Here is a 17,315-nt window from a genome sequence, read left to right as displayed (position 1 = left end):
ACTATGTACTCATCCGTGAAGTGCATGAATTGTATAAGATTATTTTGTCATTTAACAATGGAGTCTGATCCTCCCTCCCTCTCTGCTACGTAATTAAAGCTGCGACAGTTGAGTGCATGAAGTGTCCATCATTGCACACTTGTTTTTTCCGTTCATTTAGTGCATCATCCGGGTATTTAAAGTGCACTTTTTCTTTTTGGAATTTTCTGTGTGAACGCAAATTGGGAAGCACCTATCAATTTTAGTACACTATACAAAGTATGTAGCATGATTGTACTTGAATTCTGTGAATGTCCTTCTCTCGTCCCGCAGGTCCGCATTGAGGAGCTGGAGGAAGAACTGGAAGCAGAGAGAGGCTTACGGGCCAAGGTACGGCACAGACAACACAACTCTCGACGTACAGCATCTCCTAAACACACAAAGGATTGCCAGATAAGAGAGACACATAAATCACATGAAATGCCACCCATGAGCTTATCTGGGAGTTTGATTGATGAGGATGTTTGTGCTGCTTTACATTGCATCTGAAAGTACCTGCAAACAATTACATCATCCTTCAGCTACTCTGCTATAAATCAGAAATGTTCAGTCTCAGGGTCGAGGAGTGACCCGTGAAAGACCTCTAAATTATCTTCATATTTTAGTAGCATTCAAAGTAATGCAGCTTTTCTAGTTACTTAGTATCAGTGTAGCTTAAAAACGCTGTGAGTCGAGCCAATAATCAAACATCTGTGGCTTTGGAAAGTCCTAGTCATACTATTCAGCCTTATTTATAGCAAAATATGTAGTTGAATGCAGCTGTTAATTGTCATGTTCTTGACTCAAATTAGAGTTGAATGCTTTAATGGATTTTGTGCCATATTGAGCTGTAAATCATATAAATAGATTGTTATATATTTATGAACGTATTGTGACCTTCAGTATCTCCAGTGTATTGAACTATTCATGTCACCAATATGTATTTCTAACACCCATAAAACCATGTGTGAATGCATATTGCGGATTATTACCGTTCATTCCACTGCGTTAATGGTGTTTGTCAGTTTCATTTTGTGGTCCTGTATGTCGGATAGCATACAGCTGACAAATATTGAATAATCTACATCTTGAACAGCTTTCCTACATAACAGTTACTCAATACAGACATTAATGCACATTGTGTATAATGTATATTTTAGACACTAGTCCATGATTTAGCTTAACTGTCTGCATGCACAATAAATTAAATTAATGCATTTTTCTTGACAGCAAGGTTTTGCATGTTTTAATGATGTTATTTACTGTATTCTAGTCATAATAAGCATATTTCCAGCACGTGCCTCAGGCTTGCATTCTCATATCGGCAAATCACTCGGAAAACTTCAACAATTAGACCTGGATCGGTTAGTTTACAGTATGCCATTTAACAGGTTGTATTAGTAACAACATTGAGCAAAATATCTACTTCTTATTGAAATATTTTGACAAATAATTCAAAAATAGCACAGAAATAGCACAATAATATTCATTATGACATCATGCACACAGAAAAAAAAACTTTATTATGACATCATATATTATATTCCTTATTATGATATGTCATGCACTCCGAAAAAAAAAAAAAAATTGTTATTATGACATCACATATTTGGAAAGAATGATATTAGAAGCGGCTCGTTCGGTGTACAGTATGTGATTAATAGGTAGTATTTGTAATATCATCAAGGAAAATAAGTACTTCTAATTCAAATCTCAAGATTTTAAAGTGAAATAACAGAAACAAAGATCTGTTTATGAATATTTTATTTGCTTACTAATGTCACAACACATAGCAGGTCTTCGGCAGCGGTTCATTTGATTCTTTGAGTTGAATATGCTTCAGCTGTGGATCTTGGCACCATTAATACAGAGCTAAAGTTTGATTCAGTTCGATTCTGTGAATCGCTGTGAATCTGTGATTCATTGAAGAATCAAACATCTATAGCGAGTCATTTGAGTGTGAAGTGAATCGTGACGTTGTATTTCAGGCCTGACCTCAGCGTGATGGAAGGCAGCTTTGGGTCGATCTGATGGGTATCAGCGATCAGCTCATGTCAGGGTGTCTGGCATTGGTTTGTGTTGTGTTTGCTCTGAGGGCAGAGAGCACAAGAGCAGGCGCCTCCGCTTCAGGCCAAATCAGCTGCAGCTGGAACAACACACGAGCCTTATCACAGCCCTGCTCCTGTCAGTCAAACTGTCTGCTTTCAGCAGGACGTCACCTTATGAGTGTATTCGGCCTGCTAAACACACTGAACTGCTCAGTCTTCATGTAGCACAATCTTTTGTTTTTGCTTGATTGCGTAGTTGCTGCATTGACTTGGCATTTTTCTGTTTGCCTAGCAACTGTCTAACAACACCCTAGCAACCACCCAGATCACCCTAGCAACTGACTAGCAACACCCAAGCAATCGGCCAGAATTCCCTAACTACCACCATAACACCCAAGAAACTGCCTAGCAACCACCCTGAACACCTTAGCAACTGCCTTGCAACACCCTAGCAACTGTCTGGCAACACCCAGCAATCACCCAGAACACTTTAGCAATTGCCTTGCAGCCTCTCAGGACACCCTACCAACTGCCAAGCCATAGCAACTGTCTGGCAACACCCTAGAAACCACCCTAGAAACCAGTCAGAATACCCTAGCAGCACCCTAGCAACCACTTAGAACTCTCTAGAAATCACCCAGAACACTTTAGCAACTGCCTTGCAGCCTCTCAGGACACCCTACCAACTGCCAAGCCATAGCAACTGTCTGGCAACACCCTAGCAACTGCCCAGAACTCCCTAGCAACTGCCTAGCAACCACCCAGGACACCCTAGAAAATGCCTTACTGTCTAAAATAACTGTCTAGCAAAACCCTAGCAATCACTCAGAACTCTGTAACTACCACCCATAACACCCTAGAAACTGCCTAGTATCCTCCCAGAATGTCTCAGGTTACCATGAGAAGGGGAACACGATGCTGTGTCCCCTAGTGTCTGAAGAATGAGTCTAAACATGACAATGAACTTGACATTGGCAGGCGGCAGTCTATGACGTCACCACTGGTGTGATCATGAGTATAAAAGGGCACCTGTGAAATACAGGCCAAGCAACACTCCAGACCAAGGTCAGTAGCCAAGGAGGCTCGCAGAGAGCCTAACAACTTGGCATACTACCCTTCCACCTAGCCGAGCTCTGGGAGCGGAGGCCTCAGTATGATGACTCAGAAACAAGAGGAGACCTGACAACTCCCTACGCTCAGGACATCTTGTAAGGAGGCACAATTGCTATCTTAGAGGTGCTCCGGAGAGCGGAGACCTCAATAAAGATAACTCTCTGAGCGAGAGGAGGCCTAACAATGCTCACAGTAGCCAAGGAGGCTCACAGAGAACCTAACAACATAGCATACTGCTTGGCCGAGCTCTTAGAGTGGAGGTCTCAACATAACGATTCTCAAATTCAAGAGGAGACCTAACCACGTCCCGCCCTCAGGACATCTTGAAAGGAGGCTCACAGAGAGCCTATAACTCACAAGTGCTGCCCTAGCAGAGCTCAGAGCTCAACCACGTCCTAAACCTGCTAAAGAAGCTACATAACAGGGCTAGCATCCTGACACAATAATGGGTGGAGGCCCCTAATGGAACAACTCTCTAAGCGAGAGGAGGCCTAACAATGCTCCAGCTCAAATGCAGTGACCAAGGAGGCTCACAGAGAGCCTAACAACTTAGCTCTAGACTGAGCTCGGAGGATGGAGGCCTCATAATAATGACTCTCAGGAGAGAGGAGGCCTAGCTACATCCATGTTACAACAGATGGAGCTCAAGGGAGTGAACAAAAATGGTTAAAAACATTCCCAATCCAGTTACACCAAGGAGGCTCAGAAAAGGAATTACTGTGCAGTTCTGTTCTGAGAATGTTGCTGACTCTCTAAAGTGAAAGGAGGCCTAACTACGTTCTATACTCAGGGCTCTTCGAGGAGGCCCAGAGAGAGCTTACCACTCAGAACCGCATCAAGGGGGCGGGGGAAAAACGGGCATAAAATGTAGGCAGTAACAAAGGAGGTGTACCTTTGAGAGCCTACTACTTAGTAAACCGTCCGATGTAGACAATGCATTCACAACCAGCCTCTAATGCCGAACCATCAGAAATGCAGATGATGGAATTAAACATGCTGCCAAAAACATTATAAGTCCAGTTTCAGGGCCAGATGTAAAAGGGCATCAAAAGCTCAACCTGACCTGAGTCAAGGAATGGAGGGGGGAGATGGAGGAGGCAGAAGTTATTTATCCTCTGGGACCCTAGAGCACTCAGAGCGATTACCCTGGATCACTTCCATAAGATCTTTTCTTCTCCCTCTGTTTTCACGCCTCCTCTACCCCTCTCTACCCCTCAAAGGAGGGGAGCGCGAGAGGCGGTACTCACCTTCTGGTCCCGCCTCCAGTCCTCAGACTGGGACAGGCCAGCCCCAGGGTTTGTCTCTCCATAGCTGTCATGGTTGCCATGGATCGACTTATCGCAGCTGCAGTTTGTTTTGTAGCACAGAGAGACAAATCTGTGGTACGGCTGAGCTCCTCCACCACCTCAGGGGGGATCCCCTAGCCCTGGTCCAGGTCCTTCAGCAAGTCAGCCTGGTAGGCTTGCAGCACTGACCCGCTGCCGCATATGCTCTGCCATTCAGCCGTGTTGTGACACGCAGTTACACGGCAGAGATGGGGTCTTCGATGCGGATGCCTCACCGACTGTGAGATATCTAACCAGCCTCTCTTCAATCACCTCCACATCAGCATAGTTTACCTGCATACGATCGAGCAGAATATAGTTTCCCCAAGAGTTCTGCACCTCAGTGTGAAAATCTGGGAGAAATGGAAGACTCATATGAGCTGGGCAAGCGCTCATCGAGGCAGCTACGAGGGAGCTTGAGCTTCTCTGCTTCCACGGCAGATCTAATCTTTCCGTGGTACAAGACATAACATCTAGCAGTTCGTCATATGCAGGGCAGGTAGGCTGAGAGCGCTCAGAGACATCCTCGATCTTGGCTTGAGGCGAGGAGTGCATTCACTGCCGGATGATGATGTGCCGGATGAGCATCCTCCTCGCCTCAAGCCGAGATCGAGGTCAGCGCAGATGAATAAGACAAAATATTCATACCTTTTTTGAATTTGTTGGCGATCTTCACCTGCAAACCCCACAAATGCAGTCTCCTACACGCCTCAGCTGCAGCGTGAACCTAAACCTTGAGGTGTAGATGGCTTGCAACAGATGTTCATGCTCCTCACCCAGGCACACAATGCACATATGTGTCGTCAGGTGTCAGAAAAAGCTGACATGGAGGAACACACTTTCTAAAACTCAGTGTGCTTGTGCTAGCCATAGTTTCCTATTTAGACAAACAGTCTCCTGAAGACAAGAAATTGTATAACATATTTCACAGGTGCCCTTTTATACTCATGGTCGCACCAGTAGTGACGTCATAGGCTGCCGCCTGCTAATGTCAAGTTCATTGTAGTATTTAGACTCATGCTTCAGACACCAGTCATTCCCCATAGCGTCCTCTAGGAGACGCAGCGCAAGTTCCCATTTGGTAGGGAACACCCTAGAGCAGCTGCATTGCATTGACGCTCAATTGCACACAGTCGAACTTTGCACTTTCGCTAGCAAAGACAAAAGCTGCATCCGAAATTGCATACAGTCTAACAGGCACTACATTCAGTTTGAATCTTACTTTGCTTTATTTGCAGCACATTTCACATCCACATGCTTTCCTATCACCACATCTTGCGCATCATCTTGAGTTTCCCCACTTGTAAATGTAACTTCGCTTGATTGTTCATGTGCAGTGATCTCGTAAATATGATATTTCCACTCTGTGAAGATCGAGTTTATTTCAATCTCTCTTCATGTAAGTTATTAATTTCAGACTCTAGGGTGGTGATGCCTGTACACGTGCTAGAATAAAAACCTTGTACTTAATGTCTTTGTTACGATGGCTTCCAGGTACTTGTGTTGAGAGCTACCGGAGATAGGTACCTCTGCAGGAATATGGGCTGACGGAGTGACACGGCCTGAAGATGTCTTCATGTTGGGTGGCGTTTCTATTGAGAGTCAAGCACTGACATGCGTGTGTTTATCATGCGTCCCTGCACCGCCTCCATAGACCTCCAGAGGATCCCATCACACAGACGCCGCATTGTTCCTTCACAGATAGCATCAGCACAGACTCACGGCATTATATTCCAGAGGTTTTCCATGGAGGAATTCAAGCACAAACACACAAGAGCACACAGGCGTCCCGACACTTGCATATGTTGCATTATTTATGGAGATGGGAACAGTAAACAGCAGCTACTGTAATTCCTCACAGTTTTACCTTTTAACAGATCATGTCCCTTTTAGCGCATCGGTCACTTTTGTGCAGTTATATTAATTCTCATTCTCATCATTTGTGTTTATATCACAAGCAGCTGGAGTGAAGAAACACGCTTCTGCGTTCGAGATATTCTTTCATGTGTTGTCGTACAAACAAACGTCTTGTTTGTTCATTTTAATAAGCATCTGCTCAACAGCAGTGAAATCAGGGAGGATTTTTATTGCTGTTCTAGATTTGAAAACAAACATTGCCTTCATGTGTGTTTAGTTAAAATCTTATGATGGTTTCTGACTTTGCCTTCAGGCTCTTGGAGTTTTTGTTTGAGTTCAAAATGTTTTTGATGTTTACCTTCTGTAATATAATGTTAGGTTTTAATACCAGACACTAAAGAACGTGTGTTAATGCATCTGACTAGACGATGTTATGGTTGTTTCAAATCACTTCCCCACATCTGTCACCAGCCCTGCTTTACCACACACACACACACACACTTATACCCTGCATATGATCATCTCTGCGTTTGAAGTACAACTATGGATGAGCATGTGGATTTAGTATCTATATTTATGGCATATGCATTCTGACTTTGGTCAGATATTTTTGTATAATGTCTATGTTTGGGACGAGCTTTGGTCATATGATCTTATTTTATTCGTCCGCAGGTGGAGAAGCAACGAGCGGATCTGAACCGTGAACTAGACGATCTGACGGACCGACTGGAGGAAGCAGGAGGAGCCACGGCCTCTCAGGTGCAAAACTCTCTTTATTACTGAGAATACATGTGATCCGCTCAGGGATTCTCACTGGCTGCATAAAATGAATATTTCAAAAATATTAAATGTCAATCAAATTGCATTCTTTTGTAATTGCATACTAATACAATAAAAAGTTTGGGGTCGGTAAGAACTGTTTCTTAAAGAAGTCTCTTCTGCTCACCAAAGCTGCATTTATTTGATCAAAAATACAGTAAAAACATTAAAATATTATTCCAATGAAAATCAGCTGTTTTCTATGTGAATATATAGTAAAGTGTAATTTATTCCTGTGATCAAAGCTGAATTTTCAGCATCATTACTCCAGTCTTCATTGTCACATGATGGGGCCCAATTTGTCACTACACTGGCTTGTAAACCCCTTCGAAGTACCATTGGTCCGTATTGATGATGTAATAGGTGGGTGTGGCTCTAAAGCTCCGCCTTCTTTGAGGTGTAAATCTTCTCATTTCCTTTAATCAGTCCATCAAGGTCAGAGGTGAGTAAAATCATGAACACCCTGGATAGCTGCTTTATAGAAGAAATGGATGTTTAATTCTCATTTAAAAGCAACACTGAGACTCTTTCTCATGTTTAACACTGTAAAGCTGTTTGGTTCAAAGCAATCTATTGTATAAAGTGCTGTATGAATAAACGTGACGTGACTTTACTTGACTGGAGGACCGAAAACATCCACGTCTCTATGATCAGATGCTGGTTTCTCTTCGCTGTCACTTTTGTGAGTTGATTGTGTGTGTGTGTGCAGATGGAGATGAATAAGAAGCGTGAGCTGGAGCTGCAGCGGCTGCGGCGGGAGCTGGACGAGTCGGCGGTGCAGGCGGAAGCGATGGCGGCGGCGCTGCGGAAGCGGCACAGCGACGCTCTGTCCGAGCTGGGAGAGCAGTGCGAGAGTCTGCAGAGAACCAGAGCCAAACTGGAGAAAGAGAAACAGAGTCTGCGGCTGGAGGTGGACGACCTGGCGGCTTCACTCGACACGCTGCAGAAAGCCAAGGTCAGTCGTGCTGAACCTGCCCGAGACTCTCCAGATGCTCTGAGCACAGAAAATCACATGACTTTCCTGGGAACTGACACTACTGGTCAAACATTTGGAGTGTTTAAGACCAGTAAACCACCTTAGACTAGTTTGAGCAGTTCTGTTTCAGCAAGGAGTAGTTTAAATGCTTTTTTCTTATTTTTCTCTTTGCTAAAGAAATGAATAAATCTTGTTTGATCTCATCTCAGGCCTTTCATCAGCTCATGTTAGGCACAGATGAACTGCTGACTCAAAGATAATGTCATACTGTATGATCATGTGTCACTTCAGGCATCGACTGACACACAGCTGAGGAAACTGGAGGAGCTGCTGTGCGACGCCAACGCCAGGAACGAAGAGCTGCAGAAGACCGTCAGTGAGGTCACTGCCACCAAGAACAGACTCACAGGTGATGCTCTTCTCACATTAATGCCTGAATTACGCAAAACATTCAAAAGTTTTGGAAATTTGTTCATTAACTGGTCTTAAATGTGGTTTAAAAGTGTTAAACTCACCTTTGCAGCTGAAAACAATGAGCTTGTGAGGCAGATGGAGGAGGTGGAGAACAAGGGCAGCCACCTGAGCCGAACCAAAACCCTGCTGATGTCCCAACATGAGGACCTCAAGAAACAGTTTGATGAAGAGGTCAAGGTGTGTGTGCTTGATCCATCTATCCCTGATGAGGATCCAGCGGGTCCGTGAGTGACGTTTTGGTGTGATTGTGTGTTCAGGCTAAAGCGGCGTTGAGCAGCAGTCTGTCTGCGGTGCGGCAGGAGTGTGACGTGCTGAAGGAGCAGCTGGAGGAGGAGCAGGAGAGCAAACAGGAGCTGCAGCGGCTCGTCTCCAAACTCAACAGTGAGGTGACGCACTGGAGGAGCCGTCACGAGGCCGACGCCATCCAGCACTGCGACGAGCTGGAGGAAGCCAAGTATGCATCAGGGGTGGAAACGCTCTGACACACGCAAGGACACGATTCAGATTATTTTTACTAAATCTTACTTAGAAGTGTTGATCCAGATCAAAACCAAGACTGGATTGTGTGTTCTAATCCCATTTCAGAACCCATTTTTAAGATTTTATCCAAATGGGCGCAGCAGCGTCCTCCTGTAGATGATGAAGAGCACGACGCTCACATTACGTCCGTCAGATATCAGTGTAACGAGTGTGTGTTTCAGGAAGAAGCTGTCGGCGCGGCTGCAGGAGGCGGAGGAGGCTGTGGAGGCCACACAAGCCAAGTGCTCCAGCCTGGAGAAGACCAAGCAGAGGCTGCAGGGAGAGGTGGAGGAGCTGAGTGTGGATCTGGAGAAGGTCAGAGTGTCTCAGATCCGTACAGATGAATATCTCTGAGCAGTGCTGGATTTACAGAAACACTCCACAGTTCATTACACTCAAACATTTACTGTTATTTAATGTGATTATATATTTTTTGCCCACATAACAGTGTAGTTACAGCATCTATCTATCTATCTATTCATCCATCTATCATTCCATCCATCTATATCGTTCCATCCATCCATCCATCCATCATTCTGTCCATCCATTTATCCATCCACCCATCCATCCATCCATCCATTCATACATCCATCCATCTAGTTATTCTTCCATCATCCATTCATCCATCCATTTATCCATCCATTTATCCATCCATCCATCCATCCATCCAGTTATCCTTCCATCATACATTCATCTATCCATTTATCCATCCATCCCTCCATCCATCCATCCATCCATCCATAGTTCTGTCCATCCATTTATCCATCCATCCAGTTATCCTTCCATCATACATTCATCCTTCCATTTATCCATCCATCCATCCATCGTTCTGTCCATCCATTTATCCATCCATTTATCCATCCATCCAGTTATCCTTCCATCATACATTCATCCATTTATCCATCGTTCTGTCCATCCATTTATCCATCCATTTATCCATCCATCCATCCATCCATCCACATTGTTCTGTCCATCCATTTATCCATCCATTTAGGCAACGCAAGGCAATTTTATTTGCATAGCACATTTCATACACAATGGTAATTCAAAGTGCTTTACATAAAGAAGAAGAATAAAAATAGAACATAAGGAATAGAAATAACAGTAAAAACAGATAATTTTGCTATTTGGATTTAAAATGCATTAAAAGTCAGAATCATGATGATACAAAAAAGATATAAAATACATTAAAAATGAAATAAAAACAGGAAAAGGAATTAAAAGAATAAAAAGATTATACGTATAAAATAAAGTGCAAACAGTTCGGACAATAACACAGTGCTCAATCAGCAAATGCATAGATAAAAAGATGTGTTTTGAGTCTGGATTTGAATGTGGCTACTGTTGGAGCACACCTGATCTCTTCTGGAAGCTGGTTCCAGCTGCGGCTGGCGTAACAGCTAAAAGCAGACTCTCCCTGCTTTGAGTGAACCCTGGGTATTTCTAAATGACTTGTTCCTGATGATCTGAATGATCTGGTTTATATTCTATGATCATATCTGAAATTTATTGAGGTCCTAGGCCATTGAGTGATTTATAAACAAGCAACAGTACTTTAAAATCAATTCTAAATGCAACTGGAAGCCAGTGCAAGGACCTGAGGACTGGTGTGATGTGTTCATGTTTTCTGGTTCTGCTCAAAAGTTCTGGCAGCAGCGTTCTGTACGAGCTGCAGCTGTCTTATGGTCTTTTTGGGAAGACCAGTGAGGAGCCCATTACAATAATCCACCCTGCTGGTGATGAAAGCATGAACAAGTTTCTCTAAGTCTTGACTGGAGACAAAGCATCTAATTCTTGCAATATTTTTGAGATGATAATATGCTGATTTAGTTATTGTCTTTACATGGCTACTGAAACTCAGATCTGACTCCAAAATCACACCAAGATTCCTGACTTGATTTTTAGTTGTTTGATCCCTAGAGTGAAGGTACATGTTCACTTTGAGAACTTCATCTTTGTTTCCAAACACAATGACTTCAGTTTTGTCTTCGTTTAACTGAAGGAAGTTTAGGCACATCCAATTTTTAATTTCATCAATGCATTGGCACAGGGAGTCAATGGGGCTGTAGTCGTTGGGTGATAGGGCTAGGTAAATCTGGGTGTCATCTGCATAGCTGTGATATGCATTTTGGTTCTTTCTCATTATTTGGCTCAGTGGCAGCATATATAGGTTGAACAGGAGGGGTGCAAGTATTGAACCTTGAGGGACTCTGCATGTCATGGATGTCCACTCAGACTTATGGTCACCGATACTCACATAATAACCTCTCCCTTCTAAGTATGACCTGAACCATTTAAGGACCATCCCAGAAAGCCCAACCCAGTTTTCGAGCCTGTCAATAAGAATGTTGTGATCGACAGTGTCAAACGCAGCACTGAGGTCAAGTAGAACCAGCACTGATAATTTACCTGTATCTGTGTTTAGGCGAATATCATTTATTATCTTTATGAGTGCTGTCTCTGTGCTGTGATGCGGTCGGAAACCAGATTGAAAAGTTATCAAAGTATCCATTCAAGCTTAAGAACTTGTTCAGCTGATTGAAAACAACTTTTTCAATGATCTTGCCTATGAAAGGAAGATTTGAGATTGGTCTGTAGTTGCTCAATATGGTGTTATCCAGATTGCTCTTTTTCAGGAGGGACTTAACAACTGCAGTTTTCAGGGATTTTGGAAAAGTCCTAGAGAGAAGTGAGGAGAGAAGAGGAGAGAAGTTTATCCATCCATCCATCCATCCATCCATCCATCCAGTTATCCTTCCATCATACATTCATCCATCCATTTATCCATCCATCCATCCATCCATGGTTCTGTCCATCTATTTATCCATCCATTTATCCATCCATCCATCCATCCATCCATCCATCCATCCATCCAGTTATTCTTCCATCATACATTCATCCATCCATTTATCCATCCATCCATTTATCCATCCATCCATCCATCCAGTTATCCTTCCATCATACATTCATCCATCCATTTATCCATCCATCCATCCATCCATCCATCCACATCGTTCTGTCCATCCATTTATCCATCCATCCATCCAGTTATCCTTCCATCCATCCATCCATCGTTCTGTCCATCCATTTATCCATCCATTTATCCATCCATCCAGTTATCCTTCCATCATACATTCATCCATCCATTTATCCATCCATCCATCCATCCATCCACATCGTTCTGTCCATCCATTTATCCATCCATCCATCCAGTTATCCTTCCATCCATCCATCCATCGTTCTGTCCATCCATTTATCCATCCATTTATCCATCCATCCAGTTATCCTTCCATCATACATTCATCCATCCATTTATCCATCCATCCATCCATCCATCCATCCATCGTTCTGCCAATCAATTTATCCATCCATTTATCCATCCATCCATCCACATCATTCTGTCCATCCATTTATCCATCCATTTATCCATCCAGTAATCCTTCCACATCGTTCTGTCCATCCATTTATCCATCCATCCATCCATCCATCCAGTTATCCTTCCATCATACATTCATCCATCCATTTATTCATCCATCGTTCTGTTGATCCATTTATCCATCCATTTATCCATCCATCCATCCATCCATCCATTCATCCAGTTATTCTTCCATCATACATTCATCCATCCATTTATCCATCCATCCATCCATCTATCATTCTGTCCATCCAATTATCCATCAATCCATCATTCTGTCTATCATCTATCTATTGTTTTTTTTCCATTTATCATCCATCCATCCATCCATCATTCTGTCCATCCATTTATCCATCCACCCATCCACCCATCCATCCATCCATTCATACATCCATCCATCTACTTATTCTTCCATCATCCATTCATCCATCCATTTATCCATCCATCCATCCATTTATCCATCCATTTATCCATCCATCCATCCATCCATCCATTTATCCATCCATCCATTCATTCAACCATTCATTTATCTTTGCATCCATACATCCATCTGTCCATCCATCCATCATTCTGTCGTTCCATTTTTCCATCCACCCATCCATCCATCCATCCATCCATCCATCCATCCATCCATCCATCCATCCATCCATCCATCCATCCAGTTATTCTTCCATCATCCATTCATCCATCCATTTATCCATCCATCTATCCATTGTTCTGTCCATCCATCCTGCCATCCATCGTTCTGTCCATCCATTTATCCACCCATCCATCCATCCATCCATCCATCCATCCATCCATCCATCCATCCATCCATCCATCCATTTATCCATACATGTATACATACATTTATCCAGCCATCATTCTGTCTATCCATCTGTTTACAAAAATCACCAGATTTGGATCTTAAAAATATTTTGTTTCACAGTACAGCTGCAAAATTACAATATTAATGTTTATGACTGTCTTAATTTCCTAATTTTCATGTTAAACAATTAAAATTTTATGTCTCCAAAATAAAAAATTAAAATTTATTTAGATCGCGGGAGCTCTTAAAGGTTCTCTTCAGTTTGTAAGAGCTTCTCATTACAAGTTTGTAACTCAGACTCAGACGGGCTGAAAACACCGGCGGATCAAGAGCTGCTCGTGTGTAAATGAACACAGAGCTGCGCTTCACTCTCAAACACACAGCGCATATATATTTAAATTCAATAACAGCCTTTGCGATATGGTAATCACACTAAGCCATATCTCAGTTTAATTGTGCAGGCCTGCTCGCCTCCTTATGAACCACTATTGCTCTTCCTCGTCTGGACGGCCATTCAGAGGACTCTTCCTCTTCCTTCTCCAGGCCAATAATGTGGCAGCAGTGCTGGATAAGAAGCAGAGGATGCTGGACAAGCAGCTGAGCGACTGGAGGCAGAAGTGTGAGGAGCTGCTGTCGGAGGTGGAGAGCTGTCAGAAGGAGAGCCGGCAGCACGGCGCAGAGCTCTTCAAGATCAAAACGGCCTACGAGGAGTCAGTGGAGCAGAGCGAGGCTCTACGCCGCGAAAACAAGGCCTTCCAGGGTAACGCTGACACGTCGTGCTGCAGAAACACTGATGTTCATCATGATCCATGAGAAAACATGACAAAACTCATATAAACAGCGTTACGGCTGTGACTGCAGAATGTCCGTCCTGATCCGTCATTATGAGTTTGGTTTTATTGCTGCATGTTGAGACCATAGTTAGTTGATCATCCAGCAGAAACAATAATGGCTGGAGAGAACGATTCTTCAGATCTCAGCGATCGCACTGCAGTAATCATAAACTAACCATGTGTCGTCATGTGACTTTCAGAGGAGATCGCCGATCTTACCGACCAGCTCTCAGATGGAGGGAAGAGCGTCCATGAGCTTCAGAAAATGAAGAAGAAAATTGAGATGGAGAAGGAAGAGCTGCAGGCGTCTCTCGAGGAGTCTGAGGCAGCGCTAGAGGTCTGGACAAACACATCTGTTATTTTCCTTTTCCACTCGATGATTTATGATTGCAGAGAAAAATCTCACAAAACTGTCATATAAATACATTTATACACTACAGTTCAACTGTTTGGGGAAGGTCAGAATTTTTAATGTTTGTGAAAGAATCTCTTCTGCTCACCAAACCTGTGTTTATTTGATCAAAAAGACAGTCAAAATTGTGAAATATTATTCCAATGTAAATCAGCTGTTTTCTATGTGAATATATAGTAAAGTGTAATTTATTCCTGTGATCAAAGCTGAATTTTCAGCATCATTACTCCAGTCTTCAGTGTCACATGATCCTTCAGAAATCATTCTGATATGATCAAGAAACATTTCTGATTATTATCAATGTTGAAAACAGTCGTGCTGTGGAAACCGTCATACATTACTGTGCAAAAGTTTTATTCATCAAGGACTCATTAAATTGATAAAAAGTGACAGTAAAGACATTTAATGTTACAAAAGATTCTGTTTCAAATAAATGCTGATCTTTTCAACTTTCTGTTCATCAGAGAATCCTGAAAAATCCATCCATCCACACTCTCTCTCTCTCTCTCTCTCTCTCTCTCTCTCTCTCTCTCTCACACACACACACACACACACACACACACAATTTTAAGTTTTAATTTTATATTTTATTCTATTTTATATTTAATTTTATTGAATTTTATTGAATTTTATTTTTATTTTATTTGATATTTAATTTAATTTTACATTTTTAAACCTTATTTTATATTTTATTTTATTCCGTTTTGCCCTAATTTTATTTTATTTTGATCATTTTATTTTTATTTTATTCTATTTTCTATTTTATTTTTAATTTTATTATTTTATTTTATGTTTTATTTTATTTGTAATTTAATTTGATCATTTTAGATTTCATTTTTAATTTACTTTTATTCTATTTTAGATTTTATTTTATTTTATGTTTTATTTTATTTTTAAGTTAATCATTTTAGATTTAATTTTTAATTTACTTTTTTTTATTCTATTTTAGATTTTATTTTATTCTATTTTATTTTTATTTTTAATTTAATAATTTTTTTTTGTTTTATGGATACATGCAAACATCATAAAGAGCATCTGTCTGTCTTTGGCAGGACCACAGCTATAATGTGTCTGTCACACATTTTATTTTTCAGGATTCTTTGATGAATATAAAGTTCAAAAGAACAGCATTTATTTGAAATAGAATCTTTTGTTACATTATAAATGTCACTTTTGATCAATTTAATGCATCCTTGATGAAAATAAGTATTCATTTTTTAGCATTCATTTGCAAAGTATCATTATCATTATAGTATTTAGTTATATTTTTGAAGTGTTGCCCATTATTGCACTAAAATGACTGAAAAATGTATAATATACGATAAATTATAGCACTGCTAACAGAAGAGGTTCACAGAACCAAAAAATTTAACTTAGAACACTTAAAATTTGCTTAACCTTATTAAACAAAACTGAAAATCCTATTCATTCTCAAAATATATTTGGTATTTTTAATTATTCTAATTTACATGCATCAAATATTCAATCAACTAAGCACAGAATCCTATGGAAGCTTGTTTCTGCCACAGAATGAAAAAAAAAAGTGTGAAAGTGTGCCGTCTAGTGGTTGAGAGGAGAACAGAATCCTCAGATGTGGTGTGTGTCTGCAGGCCGAGGAGACGAAGGTTCTGCGTCTGCAGCTGGAGGTGTCTCAGGCCAGAGCAGACATGGAGCGCAGACTGCAGGAGAAGGAGGAGGAGACGGAGGCCGCCAGGTATCAACACATCCCTGAAATACTCTAACCAACGCTGTCCTTTTACATTTCAGTCCTTCAATTCTTCTGTTTTCCTTTAATTCCTGCCTTTTAACTAACATGGACTAATCATTCTGGTGAGTAACTTTATCTTGCATCATCTTGTTCTCTGTTAATCTGTCAGCTTCAATATCTGAGTGTGAAACATTCATCGTGAAACTGAACAAAAATACAGAATAAACAGGGTTAATTATGATTTTGGCTAATAGCAGTCTTTGTTTTTCTTTCTAAATTTCTATAGATATTGCAGTTTAATATCATTATTGTGAAATCTGTTGCCCACAATAACTGTGTAGTGAAAATCTGATATTATTACCAGCGTTATCATCATTTCAATTAAATGACAAATTACTACAAAAATGTAGCTAAAATTAACATGAAAACTTAAAATATAAAAATAAAAGCTAGTTCAAAATATTCTATAATAAAATTATAACAACAGCCCTAATGTTTTTATTTGCTCGTTATTATAAAATGTCTTTCCTTTTTTTTAAATGTCACGTCTAATTGAAGTTTTGAGTGAATATGTTTGTTTTCCGGCAGGAAGAGCCACCAGAGGGCGCTGGAGTCGCTTCAGGCCAGCCTGGACGTGGAGGTGAAGGCGCGGGCGGAGGCGGCGCGGCTCAAGAAGAAGATGGAGGGCGATCAGAGCGAGCTGGAGCTTCAGGTGGAGCAGCTGAACAAGAGCAACGCAGAGCTGATGAAGAGTGTGAAGAAGATGCAGCAGCAGATCAAGGTCTCTTCTTCACTCTCATGCTGGAGAACATGATGAAGAGCTGGAGTTCAGATCCATCTTCATCACTTCATATTAAGTTTTACTGCTAAATGTTTTATTTATTTATTTAATTGTAATCTAATGTTTGTTTATTTATAGTAATCAATTTTTATTTATTTTAATCTAAATTACTAAATAAATTATTTTAATCACAATTTTATTCATTTATT

The 17,315-nt window shown here is 41.2% G+C and overlaps 1 protein-coding gene across 3 annotated transcripts in view; it reads left to right on the top strand.

The window, feature by feature from the left end:
• The window catches only part of LOC137007496 (putative uncharacterized protein MYH16), a 70,315-nt gene that overhangs the window by 45,692 nt on the left and 7,308 nt on the right, over nucleotides 1-17,315 (top strand). For all 3 annotated transcript variants that reach the window (XM_067369017.1, XM_067369018.1, XM_067369016.1), the window contains 11 exons: nucleotides 313-369; nucleotides 7,034-7,120; nucleotides 7,890-8,135; nucleotides 8,448-8,565; nucleotides 8,680-8,807; nucleotides 8,888-9,084; nucleotides 9,332-9,464; nucleotides 13,916-14,132; nucleotides 14,406-14,542; nucleotides 16,228-16,331; nucleotides 16,914-17,106. In XM_067369017.1, coding sequence (XP_067225118.1) covers nucleotides 313-369; nucleotides 7,034-7,120; nucleotides 7,890-8,135; nucleotides 8,448-8,565; nucleotides 8,680-8,807; nucleotides 8,888-9,084; nucleotides 9,332-9,464; nucleotides 13,916-14,132; nucleotides 14,406-14,542; nucleotides 16,228-16,331; nucleotides 16,914-17,106 — 1,617 coding nt within the window. The remainder of the gene's footprint in view (nucleotides 1-312; nucleotides 370-7,033; nucleotides 7,121-7,889; nucleotides 8,136-8,447; nucleotides 8,566-8,679; nucleotides 8,808-8,887; nucleotides 9,085-9,331; nucleotides 9,465-13,915; nucleotides 14,133-14,405; nucleotides 14,543-16,227; nucleotides 16,332-16,913; nucleotides 17,107-17,315) is intronic.

Source organism: Chanodichthys erythropterus, chromosome 19 (assembly GCF_024489055.1).
Source record: "Chanodichthys erythropterus isolate Z2021 chromosome 19, ASM2448905v1, whole genome shotgun sequence".
NCBI lineage: Eukaryota > Metazoa > Chordata > Actinopteri > Cypriniformes > Xenocyprididae > Chanodichthys > Chanodichthys erythropterus.
Note: the sequence above shows the minus strand (reverse complement) of the source record. Positions and strands in the feature narration are given on the sequence as shown.